This window comes from Artemia franciscana, unplaced genomic scaffold (assembly GCF_032884065.1).
Source record: "Artemia franciscana unplaced genomic scaffold, ASM3288406v1 PGA_scaffold_55, whole genome shotgun sequence".
NCBI lineage: Eukaryota > Metazoa > Arthropoda > Branchiopoda > Anostraca > Artemiidae > Artemia > Artemia franciscana.
In genome coordinates this window covers 959,176-982,513 of record NW_027062695.1, presented here as the reverse complement: position 1 = coordinate 982,513, position 23,338 = coordinate 959,176, and the positions used below count along the sequence as shown (strand labels likewise).

General features: G+C 35.7%; 1 protein-coding gene across 4 annotated transcripts in view; it reads right to left on the bottom strand.

Moving 5' to 3' along the window:
- The window catches only part of LOC136042011 (glutamate-gated chloride channel-like), a 261,734-nt gene that overhangs the window by 13,786 nt on the left and 224,610 nt on the right, over positions 1-23,338 (bottom strand). For 3 of the 4 annotated variants that reach the window (XM_065726850.1, XM_065726853.1, XM_065726851.1), the window contains 4 exons: positions 16,274-16,503; positions 7,592-7,624; positions 5,052-5,096; positions 2,227-2,469 (listed from right to left, as the gene is read on the bottom strand). In XM_065726850.1, the coding sequence (XP_065582922.1) occupies positions 2,227-2,469; positions 5,052-5,096; positions 7,592-7,624; positions 16,274-16,503 (551 nt within the window). The remainder of the gene's footprint in view (positions 1-2,226; positions 2,470-5,051; positions 5,097-7,591; positions 7,625-16,273; positions 16,504-23,338) is intronic. The other variant, XM_065726852.1, reaches the window with a different exon arrangement.

Genomic DNA, 23,338 nt, shown 5'->3' with positions numbered 1-23,338 from the left:
CCGAGAGGAAAATCTGCGAGGGTCAATCGTTTCAAACTTATGTTTTTCTAAGGTTTAATAGATGTAAACACTGGACTTGCATCACTAAAAATCTATTGGAATTCAAAAGGGCAAATACAACTGCAAATCAATTTCGAATTCTAAGACAGTCAAGTGGAAAAATTATCGTGAATATCTATTGAGGAAGCAAATTAATGAAAGTTCATCCTTGTTTTGAAAATAAGAAAATATTAATATTAGACAATGTGTCATGAATATGATGCTGTGGGGTTTTCAGGAATAAATCCATACTCATTGCTCTTTGCATTACAATTTTAGTTATAAACTTTTTCGTCTTTTTGCTGTTGTTTCTTCTTTGTTTCTTTTTTTTCCTCTTTCTTTTTTTTGAGCACCGAGGACGACTTGGCGGAGGTCCTTGTTTTTCATATTTTGCGGCTGCCTGGTAAAATCCTCGTTTTTCACCTATTTGTTTTTTTCTCTTTTAATTTATTATTCCCTTTCTTTGTTTTCATACGTCATGCATAGCCAGTATGGTCTCAGAACGTATTTTCGTCTTATACCTTCAAACTTTTTTCAGATGAGAAAAAAACAATGAGTTCCCTGGCTATTCTATGTATTATATCTCCCCTACATCTACCTTCTTTAATAGGACATCTACATCTACCTTCTTTACTTTTAAGTATGTGGAAATAGCCATTTATTTAGTTTTTTATGTACTGAAAATCATGTTTTTCTCCGTCTATTCGACATTTTTTTTCAATTTTAAGTTTATTCTCGCACTCTGGTCACTCAGAACCCCCCAAAAACTCATTCATTCAGCCAACCGTTGTACTCAGGACAATCAACTAGTCCGCATAATCCAAACCTAGGAAATTAGAACTTGCCCTTATACTGGCGCGAATGCTGTGTTTTGTCAATGTTTTTCCCGGTAAACGATAATGGCACTGACCTTACATCGGCCCGATAATATCGACCGCCCGATATATGAGTCGGGTCCTTATATATACATATATATATATATATATATATATATATATATATATATATATATATATATATATATATATATATATATATATATATATATATATATATATATATATATATATAAGTGTATGTGTGTGTGTGTATATATGTTCCACTTCGATTTCCACTAATAGATTTTTTCCTTTTAAATCATTCCCTTGTGATCTTCAAACAAAACAAATAAAACGTATTACTACCAAGAACCAATAAACATGTTTCTTTTACAAAGTAGAATTCAGAGCAACTTATAATAAAGGTAATTTTATCAAAAAAGTGCTTTGAAATAAAGCCATGCGATTGAAATTTATACTTTTTCTTTTAAAAGGAAAAATACACAGAACTCAATTCAAATATTGAGTTCGATAATTCCTCGTCTTGTTTACCCATGAAATTGAAATTTCATGTTCATTCTTTCGTTTGATATTCTATTTTGAAATATCCGTTCCATTTCCCTGTTGATTTCATCGAAAAAGCCTTTTTAGGTACATATCATCATAACCCATTAAAGAAAAAATGATAAATATGAATTATAGGCATTAATTTAATGAATAGCTTTGTGAGTAAACAATTAGGTAAAAATGTCTAAAAATGGCAGACATGTTTCTTGACAACTTCATTTTCAAAAATTCACATATACAACAAAATAATGAAATAAACATAGCCACTACTAGAAGGCATAATTAATATCAAACCACAGGATTAGAGCTCAAGTCCAGTCGATAATAACTTCTTTCAACAGACAACTGTTTAATATATCTATACCACTCATAATAACTTCAAAGAAACAAGTGTTGTTTATTTTTTTCTTCGAAGCAAGTGAAAAAAACGGGTGTCTACATTAGGGCCAAGAACTAAATATTTGAAAGAAAAAATAAATAACTAAGCCTAAAATATCTGAATCCAAAGAAAGGCACAGCTGGGTATTTTCGCATCCGGGCTCTCACCCCATAAATTGCCTTGAATTGTGGAGACTTTTATTGTTTTCACTGAGAGAAATTGACCGCTGTGTAAATCAGTTCAAGGCTAACTTTTTAGCTAACTCAACTAGAAAGGTGACTAAATAAATATCAATCCTAAAAATAAAACAGTCCAAATGATCTGTCGTGACAAAAAAGGAAATGGTGAAAGGTAAGAGCATAAATAATCCACATTATTATGTGTTGAACCTCAGGCTTAAAATGTATTACGAACAACACTTACCATTCCCATATTCCAGCCTGCTGAAACCCCATCTTCAAGATGTTGGTCGTGAACATTTGAAGCAGATGCGGCTTGAGCTGCTGCTACTTCAAGTGCGGCAGCATGCTCAAGTTCCCACTGTCGACGTTGCTTCTTTAATTTTTCACGATGAGCATCCGATCTTGAAGCGTAATTTACCAGAGCAAACTCAAGCAGTGCTCCAAATACAAAAGTAAGGCATACTCCAGTCCACACGTCAATTGCCTGAAATAAGAAGCAAAATATTTTTCGAAGTTCTTACCACAGGCATATTAGTTTATAATTTAGTTACTCAATTATGTCAACTACTACTACTACTACTGCTAATAATAATAATAATAACTCACCGCAGCACCAAGCCGCTTGAGTCCATCATAGCTACGCACGCTCCTCCTCCAACCCAATCTATTCAAGGCCTCCCTCTTTACACCCTCCCAGGAAGTTCCCATTTAAAATATTTATTTGTTACATCCTCCCACCCCTGACGGGGACGACCTGCTTCCCGCTTAGCCCCAGACGGCTGGCCAAGAAGGACGTTACAATTACATCTAGTCATCTGTTATATATTTTTATCGATGTTCTGAATTCGGAGTGCATCCTAATTGATTGAAAAGTGTATTGGTTATTCTTCTGTTAAAAAACAGTTATGCCGAAGAAAAGAATAGCTACCGTCAGGTATCTCTACTTCCGAGGATTTCTCGTATTTTGAAAAATTGACTTATTGACGATCGATAGATTTTCTGAAAAAATGTTTTTTTTTTTTCGCTCTATTCAATTTAGTTTAGAAAAAAAATCTCTACAGAGCAGGCTTTACATTTTTTACACTTGTTTACAATTGGCTAGACTCAGATTTAAAGGTGGCTTCACTTTACTGGATACTATGAAGGCTTTTGACTATGCTGACCATAATATTTTATTAGCTTAAAGGAAAAACGCAAAGAACACAGCTAGACAACATCCGTGTTGCAGCAATAGCTAGCAGACAAGACGGTAGTTATCCTGTCAGAAGAGATGGCAGTAAAGTGTTGTGTACCACAGGAATGTTTGATGAGCCCCCCATTATGTCCTGTATACACTAGTGATCTAAAGGGATCTTCCCAACAGCTGTCAACACTAAGGTGAAATAAAGACCAGATGAGGCAATACTTCCAAGTTTTGCGAAAACTCCAACTGGTTAAATAAAATGGCATGAAATAAGGAGTAGGGATAAGACAGAAGCGATTTAACAAAACAAGAGCTCATATGACACTCGTGACGAGGCAAGAAGAACTAAGAGCCAAGAGATCATAGGGTATGAGCTCTAGCAAAATTCTATGAAACAATAGGTTGATTTAAAAGGAAAATAAGAGGCTTTATGCCGGTCAGAATCTAAAATAAAGCGCTGAGTCACGATGTCCTTCTAAATATCAAAGTTCATTAAGATCCGATCACCCACTCGTATGTTATAAATACCTAATTTTTTCTAATTTTTCCTCTCACTTTAGCCCCCTAGATGGTTGAATCTGGGAAAACCACTTTATCAAGTCAATTTGTGCAGCTCCCTGACACGCCTACCAATTTTCATCGTCCTAGCACATCCAGAAGCACCAAACTCGCAAAATCACGGAACCCCTCCCCCCAACTCCCCCAAAGAGAGCGAATCCAGTACGGTTCCGTCAATCACGTATCAAGGACATTTGCTTATTCTATCCACCGAGCTTCATCCCGATTCCACCACTCCAAGTGTTTTCCGAGATTTCCCCACCCCCCCCCAATTCCCCCCAATGTCAAAAGATCTGATCGGGATTTGAAATAAGAGCTCTGAGACATGAATTCCTTCTAAATATCAAATTTCATTAAGATCCGATAACCTATTCGTAAAATAAAAATACCCCAATTTTCACGTTTTCCAAGAATTCCGGTTTTCCCCTCCAACTCCCTCCAATGTCACAGGATCTGGTCTGAATTTAAAAATAGAGATTTAAAGCGCAAGAACCTTCTAAATATCAAATTTCATTAAGATCTGGTCACCCTTACGTAAGTTACAAATACCTCAATTTTCAAAATTACCCCCTCCCCAACTCCACCAAAGAGAGCAGATCCGGTCCGATTATGTCAGTCATGTGTCTTAGACAGGTTTTATTCTTCCCATCCAGTTTCATCCTGATCTCACCGCTTTAAGTATTTTCTAAGATTTCCGGTTCCCCTCAACTTCCCCCCACAATTACGCTGGATCCGGTTGAGATTTAAAATAAGAAATCTGAGTAACGAGGTCCTTCTAAGTATGAAATTTCATGAAGATCCGACCACTGCTTCGTAAGTCAAAAATATGCCATTTTTTCTAATTTTAAGAATTAACTCCCCCCCCCCAATAGAGCGAATCCGTTCCAATTATGTAAATCAAGTATCTAAGACTTCTGCTTATTTTTCCCACCAATTTTCATCCCGATCCCTCCAATCTAAACATTTTCCATGATTTTAGGTTCCCCCACCCCAAACTCTTCCCAATGTCACCAGATCTGATTGGAACTTAAACAAAGAGCTTTGAGACACATATCCTTCTAAATATCAAATTTCATTGAGTTCCAATAACCCGTTCGTAAGTTAAACATACCTCATTTTTTCTAATTTCTCAGAATTACCTCCCCCCCCAACTACCCCAAAGATGTTCAACTGTTCATAAGTTAAAAATACTTCAATTTTTCTATTTTTTCGCATTAACGGGCCCCCCACTCCCCCCCAGATGGTCAAACCGGGAACACGACTATTTCTAATTTAATCTAGTCTGGTCCCTGATACGCCTGCCAAATTTCATAGTCCTAGCTTACCTGGAAGTGCCTAAAGTAGCAAAACCGGGACCGACAGACCAACAGACCGCCAGACCGACAGAATTTGCGATTGCTATATGTCACTTGGTTAATACCAAGTACCATAAAAACTGCTTGTTAACCAGAATATTCTTGTTATGTGGCATAAGTGCAAATACTGTCCCTGGGTTAAAGCAATTGAGGTAGAAAGCGGACGTATAATACAGAACATTATTTAGAATATTATTTCTAAAATAATATTCCATTTATAATTAGTAAAATGGCCGAATATGTTAGAATCCTGTGAAAGTTGAAAAATTTTCTCTTCAAAAAGCCATTGGAATGCTGTATTTTCAGTTTATTTATTCATACTTGCTGCGTTATGTTACAGTTTGGTCGTCGACGTTCACTAGCCATTTATGTTCTTTCCGTTGTTTGAAAAATCAATTTGTAAGACTTTTAACCAAGGATCGTCACGGATTTCGGATTTCGTCACGGATTTGAAATTTTATGTAAACATTTTAATTTACCATTTTCTTCTAATTTGTTACAAGCATGTTATTCAAAATTTTATAAAAAAGAAAATGGGAAAAAAGCTAAAAACTATAAATGTTGAACTCGTTAGAATGCCGGTTCCAGTCACTACCAAATCTAAATATTCTATCAGGTATATAGACTCTAAAGTTTGTGACAGGCTTCCAGAGGGATTTAAAGATAAGAAGAGCCCTGCTCGTTTTTGATGCATTTATTTTAACCAATGCTATAGAGATGGATGAAGGACTAGTTTTGGAGTGAATAAATGCTTTTGAAGTGCGAAAAGTGAAATTGTATCGTTTGTTTGACTGGATAAACGTCAGCATGTGCCAGCAACAGTGCTGCAACAAGTACTCCAAATTTTTACTTAAATATCAAGTATTAAGTACTCATTGTTTTTTTTTTACTTAAATATCAAGTAATAAGTACTTTCCAAATTCTTACTTAAGTATCAAATATCAAGCACTTGCCAAATTGTACTTAAGTATTACTTCAAGTACTACTTCAAGTATTTATCCTAGGTATATATATATATATATATATATATATATATATATATATATATATACATATATATATATATATATATATATATATATATATATATATATATATATATATATATATATATATATATATATATATATATATATATATATATATATATATATATATATATATATATTTATATATATATACATACATATATATATGTATATATATATATATATATATATATATATATATATATATATATATATATATATATATATATATATATATATATATATATATGTATATATATATATATATATATATATATATATATATATATATATATATATATATATATATAATTTCCTGATATTAAGCCCATGCTACCTTAATTTAAAGCCATTCTGAAGGCTTCTTAGCCCTTTCCCTTGCCTATAAAATGTCCCCTGTCATTCCTCTCTTGGATATCTTAATGACCAACCAAAATTTCTGTTGTATCGCTTTTAACCGTTTCCCTTGTTCGGCTGGTACACACCCAATGAAGTCTAAGAAAATAATCTTAGCCAATTTTCAACACAGCGGCTTGAAAGCAAAAGACTTTCAAAACAATTAAGTGCAGTAAAAAGACTCCTGATTGGATCAGACAGATCACATGACAGGATTAACACAGTGCACGTAGTGTTGAACTTCTGGTGATTAGTGTTCAGTCAAATCTGGCACGTTTGAAAAATACACGGTTATTCTGAAACACGTGGGAATGATAAAAAAAATATTGAAAATATTTTTTCCCTTGTTTGGCTGGTAGACACCCAACGAAGTCCAAAAAATAATCTCAACCAATTTTCAACACCACGGATTGAAAGAAAAATCAAAACAATTAAGAGCAGTCAAAAAACTTCTGATTGGATCAGACAGATCACATGAAAGGATTAATAGAGTGCACATAAAGTTGAACTTCTGACGATTAGTGTTCAGTCAAATCTGAGACCTTTGAAAAAATACAGGGCTATTCTGAAACATGTCGGAATGGTGGAAAAAATATTTAAAATGGAAAAATAAACTTTGGATTGGCTTTAAAACAGATAAAGCGTAATAAAGTAGTTCATTCTCTGATTCAATAAGTAAAAACCTTAGCAACAAAAAAAAACTCAAATTTAAAAGTAAGGAGTCAAGTGAGTCAGTTGCAGACTTTTTAATAAAAGAAATCAAAGCTCAAAAAAAGGAGCAGCAAAAATCCACGCTTTTGGCAGCTAGCTGAAGGTCGCTGGCTCTCAGCGTGCTGAAAGAAAAGAAGAGTATGAAAATAAAGTCTTGATTCAAACTTTGATAACATGTCTCGCCCTCGGCACCTTTACAAGGAAACTGCCTCCAGTTTTCCAGTTAAATTTCAGACACGCTATGAAAATGTATGGCATCTATATCCTTTGGCGGGTTTTCACTCAAGCAAGTCGCATGCTTTGTAGTCAATTCAGATGGTCGGTAAAACTCCCTACAAACATATATTATAAAATCACGGGCCTGCAACAAGCCCGCTGATTCAGACGCATTCCATATGGCTGGTCAAACTGCAGATTGAATGAATGAATGAACTTTATTATACGTAAAAGTATAAAAAAACACAAAGTACGGAGTATTATAAATAAACAAAAACAATAAACAGCAAGAAAAAAATTCGAACTGACAAAAGACAACATGGACTAATTAACCAGTATCAATATGGAAAAAAAGGCTGCAGAGGGTCGTAAACATGAATAAAGTAGAAAGTTTTTTACATAAATCATCACTGCAAGACCGAATCCAAGAAGTCATATCCATTAAACCATTTTGGTGCTATCTAGGAAGCCGGAGGAGGAATTTGCAATATCTGAAATAAGCCGCACGTAGAGTATGGCGATTTTTCTTACGAAATTGATGAGCCATGCCTGATAAAAACAAAAGCACAGGGGTGCAATAAGCGTTATAAATCATGCACAAACCGTTGCAGTTGTAACGGCTTTTGATAGGGGATATTTTTCCGTAAACGACGCGTAGGTTTTTTACGGCTTGATTCACTAGGGATGAAAAGGTAGTGGAAAGTATTGAACCGAAACACAGATCAAGCCAACTAACTAAAGAAGAACATGGTAGAATTGCAGTCCCAGCAACGAATGGAGCGACCGCATAAGGGCTATTAAAACAAATAAACTCGCATTTAGACGCATTAACTGACAGTCCAGTCTTAGATAGTTCATTGGTTAATATAGTATAATTGGAAAGCAATCCACAGCGAGTCCGGGCAACAAGAAGAACGTCGTCTGCATATGCAACAGAAGACAAACCAATGTTACCGTAAGAAACATAACTTTTAAGGGGACGCAGGGACGATGCAAGCACACATTTAAATATACTAGAAGACAATACGGCAGAAGTTGCAACCTATCTATTTCTAGAAGCAGTTTTCACACCATGAAGTGGCGAAAACCATGGGAATAATTCGAAAATCTTCTGAGAAAAAAGGAATAAGACAAGAGCTAAGAGCTCATATGGCACTTGTGACGAGGTCGGAAGAGCCAGGAGCTCACATGGCATGAGCTCTAGCAAAATTATAAGAACCAATAGATTAATTTAAAAGAAAAATCAGAGGCTTAATGCCGGTCGGGATTTAAAATAAGAGCTCTGAGACACAAGGTCGTTTAAATATCAAAATTCATTAAGATCCCATCACCCACTCGCAAGTATAATACCTCATTTTTCTAATTTTTCCTCTCCCTTCAGTCCCCACCAGATAGTTGAATCGGGGAAATTAACTTTATCATGTCAATTTGTGCAAGTCCCTGACACGCCTACCAATTTTCATTGTCCTAGCACGTCCAGAAGTAGCAAACTCGCCAAAGCACTGGACCCCCCTAACTACCCCAAAGAGAGTGGATCGAGTACGGTTTCGTCAATCACGCATCTACGACATTTGCTTATTCTACCCACCAAGTTTCATCCCGGTCTCTCCACTATAAGTGTTTCCCAAGATTTCCGGTTTCCCCCTCCAATTCTCCCCAATGTCACCAGAACTGGTCGGGGCTTAAAGTAAGAGATCTGAGACATGAGTTCCTTCTTAATATCAAACTTAAAAATACCTCAGGAACGGTCACCCGCTCTTAAATTAAAAATACCTCAATTTTGTAATTTTTCCGAATTAACATCCCCTCCAACTCCCCCAAAGAGAGCGATTTGATTTTAGTTATCTCAATCACGTATCTAGGACTTGTGCTTATTCATCCCACCAATTTTCATCCTGATCACTCCACTCTAAGCGTTTTCCAAGATTTCCGCCCCCCCCCCCCCAAATCCCCCCAATGACACTGGATCCGGTCGGGATTTAAAACATGAGATCCAAGTTCCGAGATCCTTCTAAATATGAAATTTCATCCGATGAAATTCAAGATCTGATCACTCCTTCGTAAGTTAAAAATACCTCATTTTTTCTAATTTTTAAGAATTAACCCTCCCCCAACTCTCCAAAAGAGAGTGAATTCGTTCTGTTTATGTCAATCACGTATATAGAACTTGTGCTTATTTTTCCCACTATGTTTCATCTCGATCCCTCTACTCTAAGCATTTTCGAAGATTTTAGGTTTCCCCCTCCAATGTCACCTGATCCAGTAGGACTTTAAAATAAGAGCTCTGAGACATGATATTCTTCTAAATATCAAATTTAATTAAGATCCGATCTAATTTTGTTCCTCCCATTCCCCCCACAGATGGTCGAATCGAGGAAACAACTATTTCAAATTTAATCTGGTCTGGTCCCTGATACGCCTGCCAAATTTCATTGTCCTAGCTTATCTGGAAGGGCCTAAACTAGCAAGACCGGGACTGACAGACCGAAAGACCGACAGAATTTGTGATCACTGTATGTCACTTGGTAGATACCAAGTGCCATACAAAGTAATTTTTCTCTGGGGATAGAATATTTGGTTGAAGGTTGGCTTCAGTATGACTTATTTTGGAAAAGGGTTATTTCCAGGCTTTGGGAAACCATGGGTGGAAGTAGTTACAAGCCCTACTAAACTGAAGGAAAACTCGACTTTCTTAAAACTTGAAAACCCCTCCCCCTCGCCCTATTTTAGATAGGGCTTGTGATATCAGAGCTCGATATGAACCCTGATCCTAGTCATCATTGGTCTAGCTTTCATTTGGATCTGTTGCTCCATTTGCAAGTTATACTAAATTAAACCAAAAGCTTGACTTTTTTCAGCACTTAAAACCCACTCCCCCTCGTTCTATTTGAGCTAGGGTTTTCATCTCAAAACTTGATGCGTGTCACGGTCTTAAGCAGCTTTGGTTCAATCTTCACTGAGATCCATCAATCTCTCGCAAGTTACACTGAATTAAATGAAAAACTCAACTTTTCTTAGTACTTAAAGCCCCTCCCCCTAATTAAGCTAGGGTTTTCATCTCCAAACATTATGTGTCTTATGGTTCTGGCATATTTGGCTTGACTTTCATTGAGATCCATTACTTCATTCGCAAGTTAAATTGAGTCAAACAAAAAACTCAACTTTTTTAGCACTTAAAGTCCCCTCACCCTAATTAAGCTTGGGTCTCCATCCCAGAAATCAATGCATATCATACTCTTAGGCATCTTTATTCAATTTTCTTTTAAATTCATCTCTCCATTTGCAAGTTACAGTGAATAAAATGAAAAACTCGAATTTTTTTTAACACTTAAAGCCTCATCGCCCTAATTAAGCTCAATTTTAATCCAAATAGTTCAATTTTAATACAAATCTGACTGGCGGTTCTCCCGCTATACTCGATTGCACAGACTGGCGGACAGATCTCAAAAGCCTATCTTGATGGATATTTTCCACTATCCAAATAGGTGATGATGCCTGGATGATGATATGCTATTGTTTTCCTTTTTTTTTAATTCAATGAGCCAACACGGCTACCTAAGACGTTGCAAAATCTGTCCGTCCGTCTGTCTGTCTGTCCGTCCGTCTGTGTAATCACATATAAGGGAAGAGCCGCTAGTTGGATTTGTATGAAAATTTTGATGGCCAGATTTGGTGCCAAGGATCATGAGACACATCAAGTTCAAAGATGAAGACCCTAGCTCAAATAAAACAGGGGGGAGAGTTGCTAATAGCAGTTTTTCGTTTAATTCAGAGTAACTTGCGACTAAAGTAATCTGAATGAAAATTGAACCCAAGAGGCCTAAGACCATGACAATTCAAGTTTTGAGATAAAGACCCTAGCTCAAATTTAACAGGGGGGAGTTAGTTTTAATTCCTGAAAAATTTAAGTTTTTTGTTTAATTTAGTATAACTGGCAAATGGAGTAACGGATCCGAATGAAAACAAGACCAAAGATGCCTAAGATCAGGACTCGAATCAAGTTCTGGTATCACAACCCCTTTATCAAATAGGGTGAGGGGGAGAGGGTTTCAAGTCTTAAGAAAGTTGAGGTTTCTTTTAATTTGGTAGGGCCTATAACTTATGAATAGAGTGACAAATCTGAAGTCAGATTCGTCTGAATACCTGAATTTGCTGGAAGGAATTTGACAAAATACCACTGCATTGGATCTAGCTAGAATTCCCTAGACTTGTTTATTGCAGACAACATTTAGATGGGCAAAGATTCATAGCTTCAGTAGTTTTACCAATAACATGATCCTGAAGATGATGAAATGGTAGAAATCTGGTTCAGTTGACGAGATGACAAAACTTAAACACTAATGTCAGAAATATAAGCCCAAATGGACTACAGTATGCAACATTTAGCACAAAACATGGGATTTTAGCTCACTGTCGACCAGTGAACTGTGAAATAATTTCAATTTTCTTTTTTATATAACTTTTAAACAAAAATTAAACCAAGTGTTAATCATACTATAATTTTTTTTGTTAAAAACAAATACCTTATTTCATATCCAGAAATAGGGCATGAAGCTATATCTGAGTTTACTCTAAATCTAAAGGGTAATGTTTTCTTGTACATTGCCAAAGCACACACACACAAAAGCTATATCTCAGTTTGCTCTAAATCTAAAGGTGATGTTTTCTTGTACATTGCCAAAGCACACGCACACAAAATTTTTTTGTCAAAGGTAAAGTATTTGAAAAACAAGTACATTAAATGTATCTTAAGTAATAAGTATTTCGTAATCTTACTTAAGCATCAAGTAATAAGTACACCGTAGAGTTTTTACTTAAGCATAAGTACAAGTAATGGAAAATTTTACTTAAGTAGTACTTCAAGTAAAAGTACTTCAAGTAAGTGACAGCACTGGCCAGCAAGTACGATAAACTTTAGAGTATGGGTGTGAGATTTATTTTAGTTTCCTATTAATATATTAATTTTGAAATTGTTGGTAAAATATTCAGTTGGGTGGTTGAGGAGTTGAGGGGGTAGTGAAAGTGTTTTATCCCTGGGGAAGTGCATCTAAAGCTTAAGCGTGTTCTTGGGTTATCAAAAAAAAAAACAAAAAAAAAACGCTAACATGCGGTGGAACCCGTTTCAAAAATTAGCGGTAATATCTCTTTTGTTTTGTTAGTAATGTAATGGAAAATAACAGTCGTATTTTCTTGTGATCCTTTCGTTGTTAAAAAAAAAATAATAAGGTTAATTTACGTTTCCTCAAATTATAACATCGTTTAATGGTTTCATTCGTATTTGATGGTGAAAACTATCTAATTAAATATCTACGGCTTATTTTCACATACACATACTAATAATTATCAAACTACATCACTGCATTATATTATTATTATCATTGCGTAACCATTGCGTCAAATTTTCCTACCTTTGATCATATTGGAAAAAGATGATTGGTAGGTTGAAATCTATTAAAAAAAAGACGCAACATGCGTACTGTTCAGCAAAAAGGCTGGTGTTGGAAGCGGTGATGATGAGGGTTTCGAAAAGGGTAAGGACCCAGTTTGTGCCTCTGCAAATACGGAATTCAAATTCTCGTGTGATTTTGCTTCAAATAAGGTTTTAGAATTCGAGGTGTTCGTTTTAAATTTTCCAGAAACGTAACGTCAAGATGCTTAAAACCAGCCTTTTTGTTTCTTAAAAGAAACAAAAGTAAAAACAACCTTTTGAAATTTCCTTACGCTCCCAAACTTCCTTTTTTTCATAGATGAATTTTAAAGTATCTCCATCTTAACTTACTATAAAAAAAAAAATGTATGACTTCACTGTCCGGCCTGTTATGCCAGTTTTATTCATAGAAGTAATGGAAAAAATTGTTTTGGAGAGTTCTTGGAAACTATTTTTCCTCAACCCTCTTTTGGAGCTAATATAACATAGTGCCTACTGAAGAAAAGAAACCTCTTCAGGCACGCGCCCACAAAGGGGGGCTAAAGGTGCTCTATCCCTTCCCCTCAAGAAAAAATTACATTTTGTTTTAAATCTTATATAATCTGCTCGGCTTTATCATTCATTCCTTAGTCCCTATTCAAAACTTGCCTTCAAAGAGTTAATGTAAACTTAAAGTAATACCTTAAAATACCATTTTTTTTTCAAAGAATTTTTTAATTTTTCCGTTTGGTTTTCCCAGGGACCCCGGTCAGACTCACGATTATTTTCCAAGTTCCCCACTGGACCCCTCAAATGTTTGCTTATGTAATTAGCGCGACGTGGATTTCTTTCATATTTAAATTTGAGCAATTTTATAATTGCCACTAGTTATTTTTATAAATATTTTCATACCATATTATTATTCCCATACTGCATTATTCCCTCTAGAGGGGGAGGGGTCTTGACTGCACAACTGCTTTATTAGAGAGGGTTCTAATTAACGGAAATAGCTTCAAAAGCATGCTGTTTTTTTGTTTTTTTTTTCAAATTAGCCTAGTAGAACTGGAGCATATATACGTTAATTTTCATTACTTTCATCGTAGAGTGTCAATTAAAAGCTAATAACAATGGCATCGGAGAAAAAAGAAAGTACTATTTGGGAACCTCTCTAACATTTATAAAGCCTTTCTATATTATGATAGGCCCTTTCCTGCGTATGACATAGAAAAAGGATTAATTCATATTTAAAGAGGGTTGGCTACGTGAAGAAAAAAAGTAGTTTCTTTCAAATTCGTCAGGGATGGATTAATGAAGAACGAAATTAATAGGGTCATATAAAAGAAAGAGGCATTTATGCTGAAGAAAGGAAAGATAAAGGAAGAACTGACTCAGCAACTCAATTGAGTGGGAACCCTACTTTATTTGATGATTGGCATTGAAAAATTTGAATGTATAGTACAGGCATGTACGCAGGAATTTTTGTTGGGGGGGGCAAAACCTTCGAAACACCAGATACAAAGTAGCACTTTTTTTAATTAGTAATGCAAAAAGCAAGTATATCGGAAAATACAGATTAACTTTAATCTGTGGTATTGTAGCGGATGGGGGGAAGAAGGCTGAAGCCTCAAAAGTACGTTTTAGGCTCAGGTTATGTTAATAGCGATTTGGAACCAGTGATTAATCTTTTATATCCCACTGAAAGGAAAATTTTAGGGTTAACAGTGCAATATGGGTGCTGTGGGGGGTAGTTCTTCTTTTGCAAAAACGTAGATTTTAATGAAAAATGATAGTATCCAAAATTGATCCATTAAAAACTGTACTGTATCCTGAAAGGGGGGGGGGACAAACGCCCTTTGAAACAGTGTATATGCAGTTGCTAGGGTTTTGCGTTGCGGGCAATTTTAAGTTTTAAATTAAAAATATTTACATTTTTTGTATTTCAAATTGAATGTATGATTTGAAAGCTCCTTTTTGATCCACGTAGCAATTTTTTTCACGTCGAGTTTTTTTAATCACAAAATATTCCTTTTGAATAAATTAATAGCTTTTGCTTTAGCCGTTTGCACGTGACGAAATAAAGGTAATATAATTAAATCACTGAAAGTTCTGTTTCCATGGAGCTTCATATACGCTCTCTCAAAGCTGTTTAGAGCATTTTTTTTGGGGGGAGGGCTTTAAAAAGTTGTAGATAGTAAAGATTTGTTAATGGTTGGTTAACTTCAAATATGAAAACAACGGATGATGAAACATACAAAATACTGCTACTAGTACTACAAGTCACCTGAGTTCAGCACAGCTATGCGCGCTCAGCATGTGTCTGGTGTTAGTAGTAGAAGTGTTCAAAAGCAGCTTTTACTTGGGAGGCAGAACGGAAAGCAAGTCCTTCTCAATTTCTTGGGTCTCGCTCATAACTCATTCACAATGAAATTTTATTAATACCAAGATTTAGCAAGCGCTAATTTAGGTCACTGAGAACTTTTCATAGCATTTTTCTGCCGATTATAAAATTGTATAAACAAATTAAATTGGTCCAAATTAGTGCTAGCTAATTCTTGACGTTATGGAAATCCCGCCGTGAATGGGCCCCAACCATCTATCCCAGCCAACCATCGCTGTCCATCAATGTTTTGCAAGTCATATTCAAAACCTGTCCCCTAGCTAAAGGCTAGATTTGATCATCGGCTTGGACTTTTGTTTCCCATTACAGCACTTCCTTCTTTCAATCCTTCTTAACTCATCTTCTTCTTCCTTCTTAGCTCATCCGAGCTAAGAGCTATGAGTTACTTGGCGGTCGTAGAACACAAGAACGATTAAGAAGAAAAGCAAAGGGAATTATGGCTTTTTAAGAAACTCACGTCCAATCTTTTGCGTTTTGGTAAACTTTTTTTTTCTCTCGTCACCGCTTAAATCTATTGTTTCAAACTGATCAAATGATGAAGGATGACAGGAAATACTTTTAGCAAAAAAATTTTAGGCTAAAAATTTTAAATTTTTTTAATATTTTTTTTTAATTTTCAAAAATACTGCATTCTATGCAAGTATATACCGTAGTTAGCTTCTAGAGTCACGGTGCCATAAAATCTTAGCATTAATATATTGAAGAGGGACAAACAATACAGATTTGTAAAAAGGGTACGGGAATTTCCATATAAACAATATGCAAAGAAGCGTTGCCAGTTCATTGCTTTTTCCAGTTATTGTTAGTAATTATGATAAAATATTTATGATTTTGAAGTGTCAATTTTCCCGAAACTAGTTCTCACACATTTGGCCTTGGAGTTTAGGTATAGAAGAAACACTTCGTGAATGCTGTCAGAGCCCAACTATATATTATTTTTATAACTGAATCCTAACCATTTTGATACTATAAATACTAACCTTTTTGATAGCCATCTTGGTGTAATAGATAGTGGTTTTATTCCAATATTACTTACCTTAGTATACGATACAGGTGGAAGAGAGTTATTTATTCCTGTGGTTTGTGTCGCCATTGTAAGCAATGTTGTTACTCCTAAAGAAACTCTGGCCGGTACTGCATTGGCATCAAGCCAAAATGACACCCAAGAAACAATAACTAGCATACAACAAGGGATGTAGATTTGAATCAAATAGTAGCTAAATTCTCGTTTGAAAAGAAGGTCCACTTTGAGACAACTGTATTCTCCTAAAAAAGGAAGACAAATTTATGAGAAGCAGTTTAAAGGATTAGTAAGAGTTTTACTGCTCACACTTAAACTTGATGTAAGAACTTACCAGGTAATCTTGCTTCTACAGAGGAAATCAATATTCATGGTGGGTGAAATTGAATTGATTGACTTTTCATGTACCTAGGATATGAGCAACAATAGGCGTCACATGCAATTTGCCTGAGCATGCGTCTAGTGCCTATGCAATAGTAAATAGTCTTGAAATAACTGAAACTAAAGACACGACTTCTCCGAACCCCAAAGGATCCAGTAGCAAAACACAGAGTGGATTACTCATTGGATGTTCTCTAAATAAAATTGCTCGGAGAGCTCAGCAGAATTACTCACCTTGGGCATATACGAAAAAACAACTTGCATTCAAGTTGCAAACAACCAACTAACAAACTATTGTTGTTGCAGCCTTATTTGAGTCTGAGAAATTCTTCCTCTCTACCCAGCTTTGGAAGCAAAAGAATTCTATGTTTCTATTTGTATACTATGTAATTTTTAAACGGTTGCTGCAATTAAGAATGTCAGGTCAGGTATTAGACATAAGAACCTCAGACAGACGCGCAAGAATATACTTCTGTTAAAGAGGTGGAGGAGGACTTGAGGAAAACACAACTATAGATAAGATATGAGAAGGATCGGTTTGTGGAACAGGGTTTGTAAGGGACCGAAGATTCTTGTGTACTTACTTACGAAGGGTAGACCTTAAAGGTTGTCCACAAGCATGTTCCAAACGATAACCGTTTGAAGCGCGCTCCAAATGTAGATAATGTGGAACGTCGCAAAATTGAAAAGAAAATGATCCAAGAGAAGCTATGGGTATGTATGACAACTCCACCAGGAAATGGTCTGTCATACTCCTGAACTCTGGGTTGTTCTAGATGTTATGTCTTCGAACTTGCTCCAGACAACTTCAGCTTTTGCAGGTTCATATTTTGAACCATACAACATTCGCTGACCACTGCATACTTAGAAGTTCTTGTAGTATTGTGACAATAAAAAGAAACAATAGCCAGCCTTAAATGTGCGGCTCAAGTCATAGATGGGGGTATAAATAAAGTGGCACAATGCCGTTATAAATGCCTCAATTTGAATTAAAACTATTGTGACAAGTAATTGGAGTGCAGGTTTTCAGCGATACGATAAGAATCTATTTCCCTTACTAGTTAATTATTCACAAAACTTTGAAATTTTTGTAAATAACAACCACTTTTTTTTATCCTTAATTTGTCTTATATGCAGGATCTGCAAGCTCAAAATGTCCACACCACGTTGCTGTAGTAGATTTTCAAGAAACAAGCATTCGTTCAATCATGGTTGCGTCGTCAAATGCAACATGTAAAGAACTCCAGCCCATAGTAACCGAACATTTAAAAAATCTGTTTGAAAAATTGCCAAATGAGGGGGAATCTCCATTTGAAACTGATTCAGGAATGGGACTAAGCTAAGCTAGAGAATCGAACACCATGATTGCTGCAAAAATAATTGCTAAATAAAGTATCGCTATCCAAATAATCTGAAATTAAAAAGTACGTGAAAAACAAAATTTTAACAAGGTGATACAATCAATCATTCGATCATTCAATTTATCCATAAAAAAAACACTGTTACCAACATGTAGCCGTTATTTTGCACTAGAAGTTTGGCTTACAATAAAACGCCAAAATAACCAATAACAATGCAGTAAAACATGAAATACATAAAAAATGAAAAAAAAGCAAGAACAGGCGCCAGAATATAATAAAAACACTTAAATTAGTAATATTGAAATTAATGATCAGAGGCAACGTTATAGCGTTACCTATAGTAAAGAGCCATAAGACTTCCATGCATTATTTTTCTTTTTTTCAGAGGCACTTCAGATGGAAGGGTGGTCATATAAACTTTGTAGTGGGCTCATTCATTAAAAAACAGAAGTTCTAGTGCCCCTTTTAGAGTCAAAAGTAATCAGGGGGGTAACTAATGCCCCATTCCTTTCCCCCAAATTCATCTAATCAAAAATTTTAGATAGCTATTTTGTTCAAAATAGTCCAAGGTCAAATAACTATACCTCTGTGGCTTACCTTCCCCAGCTCCAGTAGCTAGACCTGTAAGCTACGAAGGTTGCCCATCGTTTAGATACAAAGATTTTTATTGGAAAAGAGGGCATGCTTCATCCTGGGTCGCCAAAAAGGCTTAGGGTATTAAGGCGAAACTTTAAAGAAATGTTCAGAGGGATGTCCAACACAATCAAAACTCAAAACGTACTTGCTGTTTGTCAAAAGGGAATATCACCACTACCTAATGAAAGACTGGGGGTATCAAGTTGAAACTTTGAAGTTATGTTGAAGAGATACTGAAGAGAAATTGGAGGGCACTCAGGCTCACTCACTCCCTTCTCTCCCTTTTTAGGTGAACCCAACAATGATCAAATTTTATTTTGTTTAAACTAGTCAAAAGGTATAATAGCTACACTTTAAGGAAAATCATGCTTGAGGGGTATACAGCACTAAATTAAAATTTAGTACGTGCATCTAGTTTTTCATAAAGGAGAATCTGCAATATTTTCAAAACGGCTAAGAATATTGAGTCGAAACCTTCAGAACATGAGTTAAACCCTCAGGAGTTGAGGGATATGTTGAAAAGTGGCTGGAGGGCTGTCATCCTCTCCCATGCCTTTTTTATTTGTTTTCCTTCCAAAAAATCTGATCAAACTTTTTAAAATAGATATATTATCCAAACTAGTCTAGAGCTAGAAGAGCAACGCCTATGGGGATGACATACCACCCCCCCCCCCTCCAAAGCTTTGGAGAGGGATGCCAAATGCAATAAAAACATCCGAGTGCTGAATATCAGAGGGGTGAATCATCAATATCTAAGGAATGGATGAGGGAATTAAGAAGAAAATTTCAGAGGATGTTAAGGGGGATGTTGAAGAGCTATCAGAGGGCAACCAGCTCCCTTTACGCCTTTTGGATGCTTCGTACCCTCATCACGGATGAAAATTTTGAAAAAATAATTTGTTCAAAGCAGTCAAAAGGTCTATTAAGAATCCCTCTGGTGATGCAATGGCCCCCAAAACCACCAGAGCCCAAGGAATAGCAAAACATACTAAGTTGAAACTTGAAAGGTCTGTTGAGAGAAATGTTGAAAAAGGAACAATGGGCAACCTCCCCCTTTGCCTTTTTAGATGCCCGTTTTAGCACTGAATGAGATTTTAAGAAGCCACATTATTCAAAATAGTCACAATGTCAAATAGATATGCCTCTGGGGATACCACACGCCAATAGCCCCCAGGATAAGGAATGTAAACTATGTAATTTGTCCATTTTTAAATGCAGGATTCATCATTGGGAAAAGGGAAAATGTTTGATCCTGGATGTGCCCAAAAATGCCAAGGATATTTAGACAAAATTTCGGGAAATATTGAGGAGTATGTTAATCCAAATTATCAAAAAGGCGTCTGCATACAAGTTATTGATCTGCAATATCTTAGGAACGGGTAATGGTATATACTTGCAACTTTCAGAGTCACTACTATTACCACTGCTATTTCTACTGTGGCTACAAATGAGACTTGTTACGATTGCCACTGTGAGCACTCCAAACTGGAATTGCGACTACTTGCAACAGCTATTATAACTAATCGTGACTAATTTCATGGATGTTGAACTTAAAACTTTGATATAAGGAAAATACCACTTCAGTGTTTTGAAACTCTGATGAAACTTGTATGTTGAAACAAATATTGGATATTGGAATGGGGAATGTGGAAAAACTTAAACTTTGGCAATCCAAAACGAACAGAAATCAATTAATAAAAAAACATTCCGAAAATTTTTTTTTCAAATAAGATAAAGAGCAATATTAGATTTGAGATCAGTAGAAATAAATTCCAATAACAAATTCAAACTCAAGACGACCAGAAATTACTATTAAAAATAAAACCCAAAACGCACAAAAGTTAAATAAACAGTCATAGAAAACAAATATACAAAAGGTACTAATATAAATGATAAGAAATCTCAATCATATAGATAAATAATAAATCTAACATAAAAACATCTAAAAACGAGTAAACGAGCTCATGCCATGGTACCCACTAAGGTTACATGGTACCATGGAGCCACTTAGGCTCAGTACCCACTAAGAGCCTAATATAGTCGAAGCGGACATCTAGACAGAGATAAGCTTGCCTAGGGACAAGCGAGCGAATATGGCTTATATAGTTTTTAAAAATTAGGAAGCAACCAAGATTTACACAAAGAAACTTCTGTAGACTGAGGTTTGCTCCCGCAGCCATACAATAGATGGACAGTAGGAATAGGCTCGGTATGGTCATTTGAAATGTATCACCGTACTATTTCGGCTGTTTAGTATCATGCCATTGACTTCCCGCCATGCATTAATTCGTTGAGTAATTCCTGGGCTTTACAGGTGGTTGAGCACAGATCATTCCCAGTGAAAAAGAATACAACTAGAATTTTTCCTTTTTTACTAACGTTTATATTAGTAATAAATATATGTAACTTACAAATTAACTAACGTAACGAACTTCTATATTTTTATTATGTATATGAGGGGGTTCGCCCCCTCGTAAATACTTCACTTTTTACACTAAGGCTTGAATTCCATCCTAATTCTTTAAGAATGACCCCTGAATCACAAAGGCCGTATAATAAATAGTTGAAATTACTAAAAATTCTTTAGCGGAAAGAGCGAGGTATTTTGGAGGAGACGAGCCCCCTTATATGCATAACATTTTCTGTTTGTTTTGTTTTAATGCTGCTCCTTACTTCCAGTCGAATAAAACTTTTTTTTAATTTATTTTCTTATTGTTTTATCTTTTTAATAATACTAGAAAATCCTGCGCCCCCTTCATGGAAATTCTCTTCCCTCATGATAAATTCCTCCATGGTAATATTCCCCTATGTAACCCCCTCCCCCAACACATCCCCACCCCAACTCAAAAAAGTCCGCCTAAAAACGTCTGTATACTTCCCGATAGCCATTACTATATATAAACAATGGTCAAAGTTTGTAACTTGCAGCCCCTCCCCCGTGGACTGAAGGGGATTAAGTTGTCCCCAAAGAAATAGTTATTAGGTTTTTCGACTATGCTGGACAGAATGGCTATTTCATAATTTTGATCGGGTGAATTTGGGAAAAAAATTAACGTGGGAGGGGGCCTAGGTGCCCTCCAATTTTTTAGGTCACTTACAAAGGGCACTAGAACTTTTAATTTCATTTAGAATGAGCCCTTTCGTGACATTCTAGGACAACTGGGTTGATACGATCACCAATAGAAAAAAAACAACAACAAATAAACATGCATCCGTGATCTGTCTTCTGGCAAAAAATGTGAAATTCCATATTCTTGTAGATAGGAGCTTGAAACATCTATAGTAGGGCTGTCGGATACGCTGAGTCTGATGGTGTGGTATAGCGTATAGTAAACTGGCGAAGTTATGTTCCCCCATGAATCAATTGCTACGGCATTTTTTAGAGGGAACTTATGGTCATCCATGTCCAACCTCCAAAGGGCCAAATGTATCTCCCGAACTTTTTGCCCCATTTTTGTACATAATTTTTTTGAACTTAGATTTTTTTTGGCTGGATTTTCTAGTACATAGAATTTTTTCAACTATTTTTATGTCTTAAAATGACGTAAAATATAATTAAAAAAAAAAAATCCACTGTTGTATTTCTAAACACGGAATATAGATATTTTAGTCGTGACTTTTCCTATTAGAAAAATAATGTTTGTAGTGACATTTTTTTCTTTTTTTGACTTAGAGCTTTTTTGGACTTTTTTGGATATATGATAATAGGTTGTAATACTGATACAAAGTTTAGCCAAGTGTTTCCAAATCTTGTCTGATATTACCAAAATCTTGTCTGATATTATCAAACATCTTGCACTACATTATCAAACTTTCGCCTGATATAACGAGAATTCTGTATTGCATTTTCGAGACCTTACGTGATATTAGCAAAATCAACACAAAAACACACAAAAACAGACACAGAGACAAGCAAACAGTCGCTCAGACAAACATACACAGAAAGTGAGAGAGAGAGAGACAAAAGCGCATACAAACACGCAGAGTTAGACATAGAAACACACAAAGACAAACACAGAAACATGCAAAAACATGCTCAGACACACAGACAGAGTGAGAGAGACGAGGAAACCGCCATTCAAACACTCATTCACACAGAGAGAGAACAAAAAACCTACAAACATACAGATTAAGACATACAAACGCACAAACAGAGACACGGGGACAAGCAAACAAAGTAAAGTAAAAAAAATAAGTTAAAAAAATTAAGTACAAAAAAGGGGGGAGGGAAAAAGTTGGGGGAGATGCATTTGGCCCTTTGGGGGCTGGACGTAGATGACCATAAGTTCCCTCTTAAAAAATGCCGTAGCAATTGATTCATCGGGGAAGATAACTTCGCCGGCTTACTATACCCAAGCACATGATAAGACCAGTTTCATTCAATCCAAATTCTTTTTTATAGAATTAAATCATCAGGACACGTATTTAAATTAGCGTCCAGACAGGTATTTGAAAATGAGACACCCGTTTTATTATGCTAATGAATTATCTCTTGTAGTATGTTTATGTAAGTAGGTCAACGCTCTAGTTTAGTATAGGCAAGCTTTAATGTCAAAATAAGGGTGTTTCTTCTGGAATATAAGCAAGCTTTAGTACCTAAATAAGGGTTTTCTTTTGTAATATAGGCAAGCTTTAGTGCCCAAATAAGAGTGTAAGCTCTGTTGCACAGGCAAGCTTTAGTGTCAAAATAAACAATGTTCCC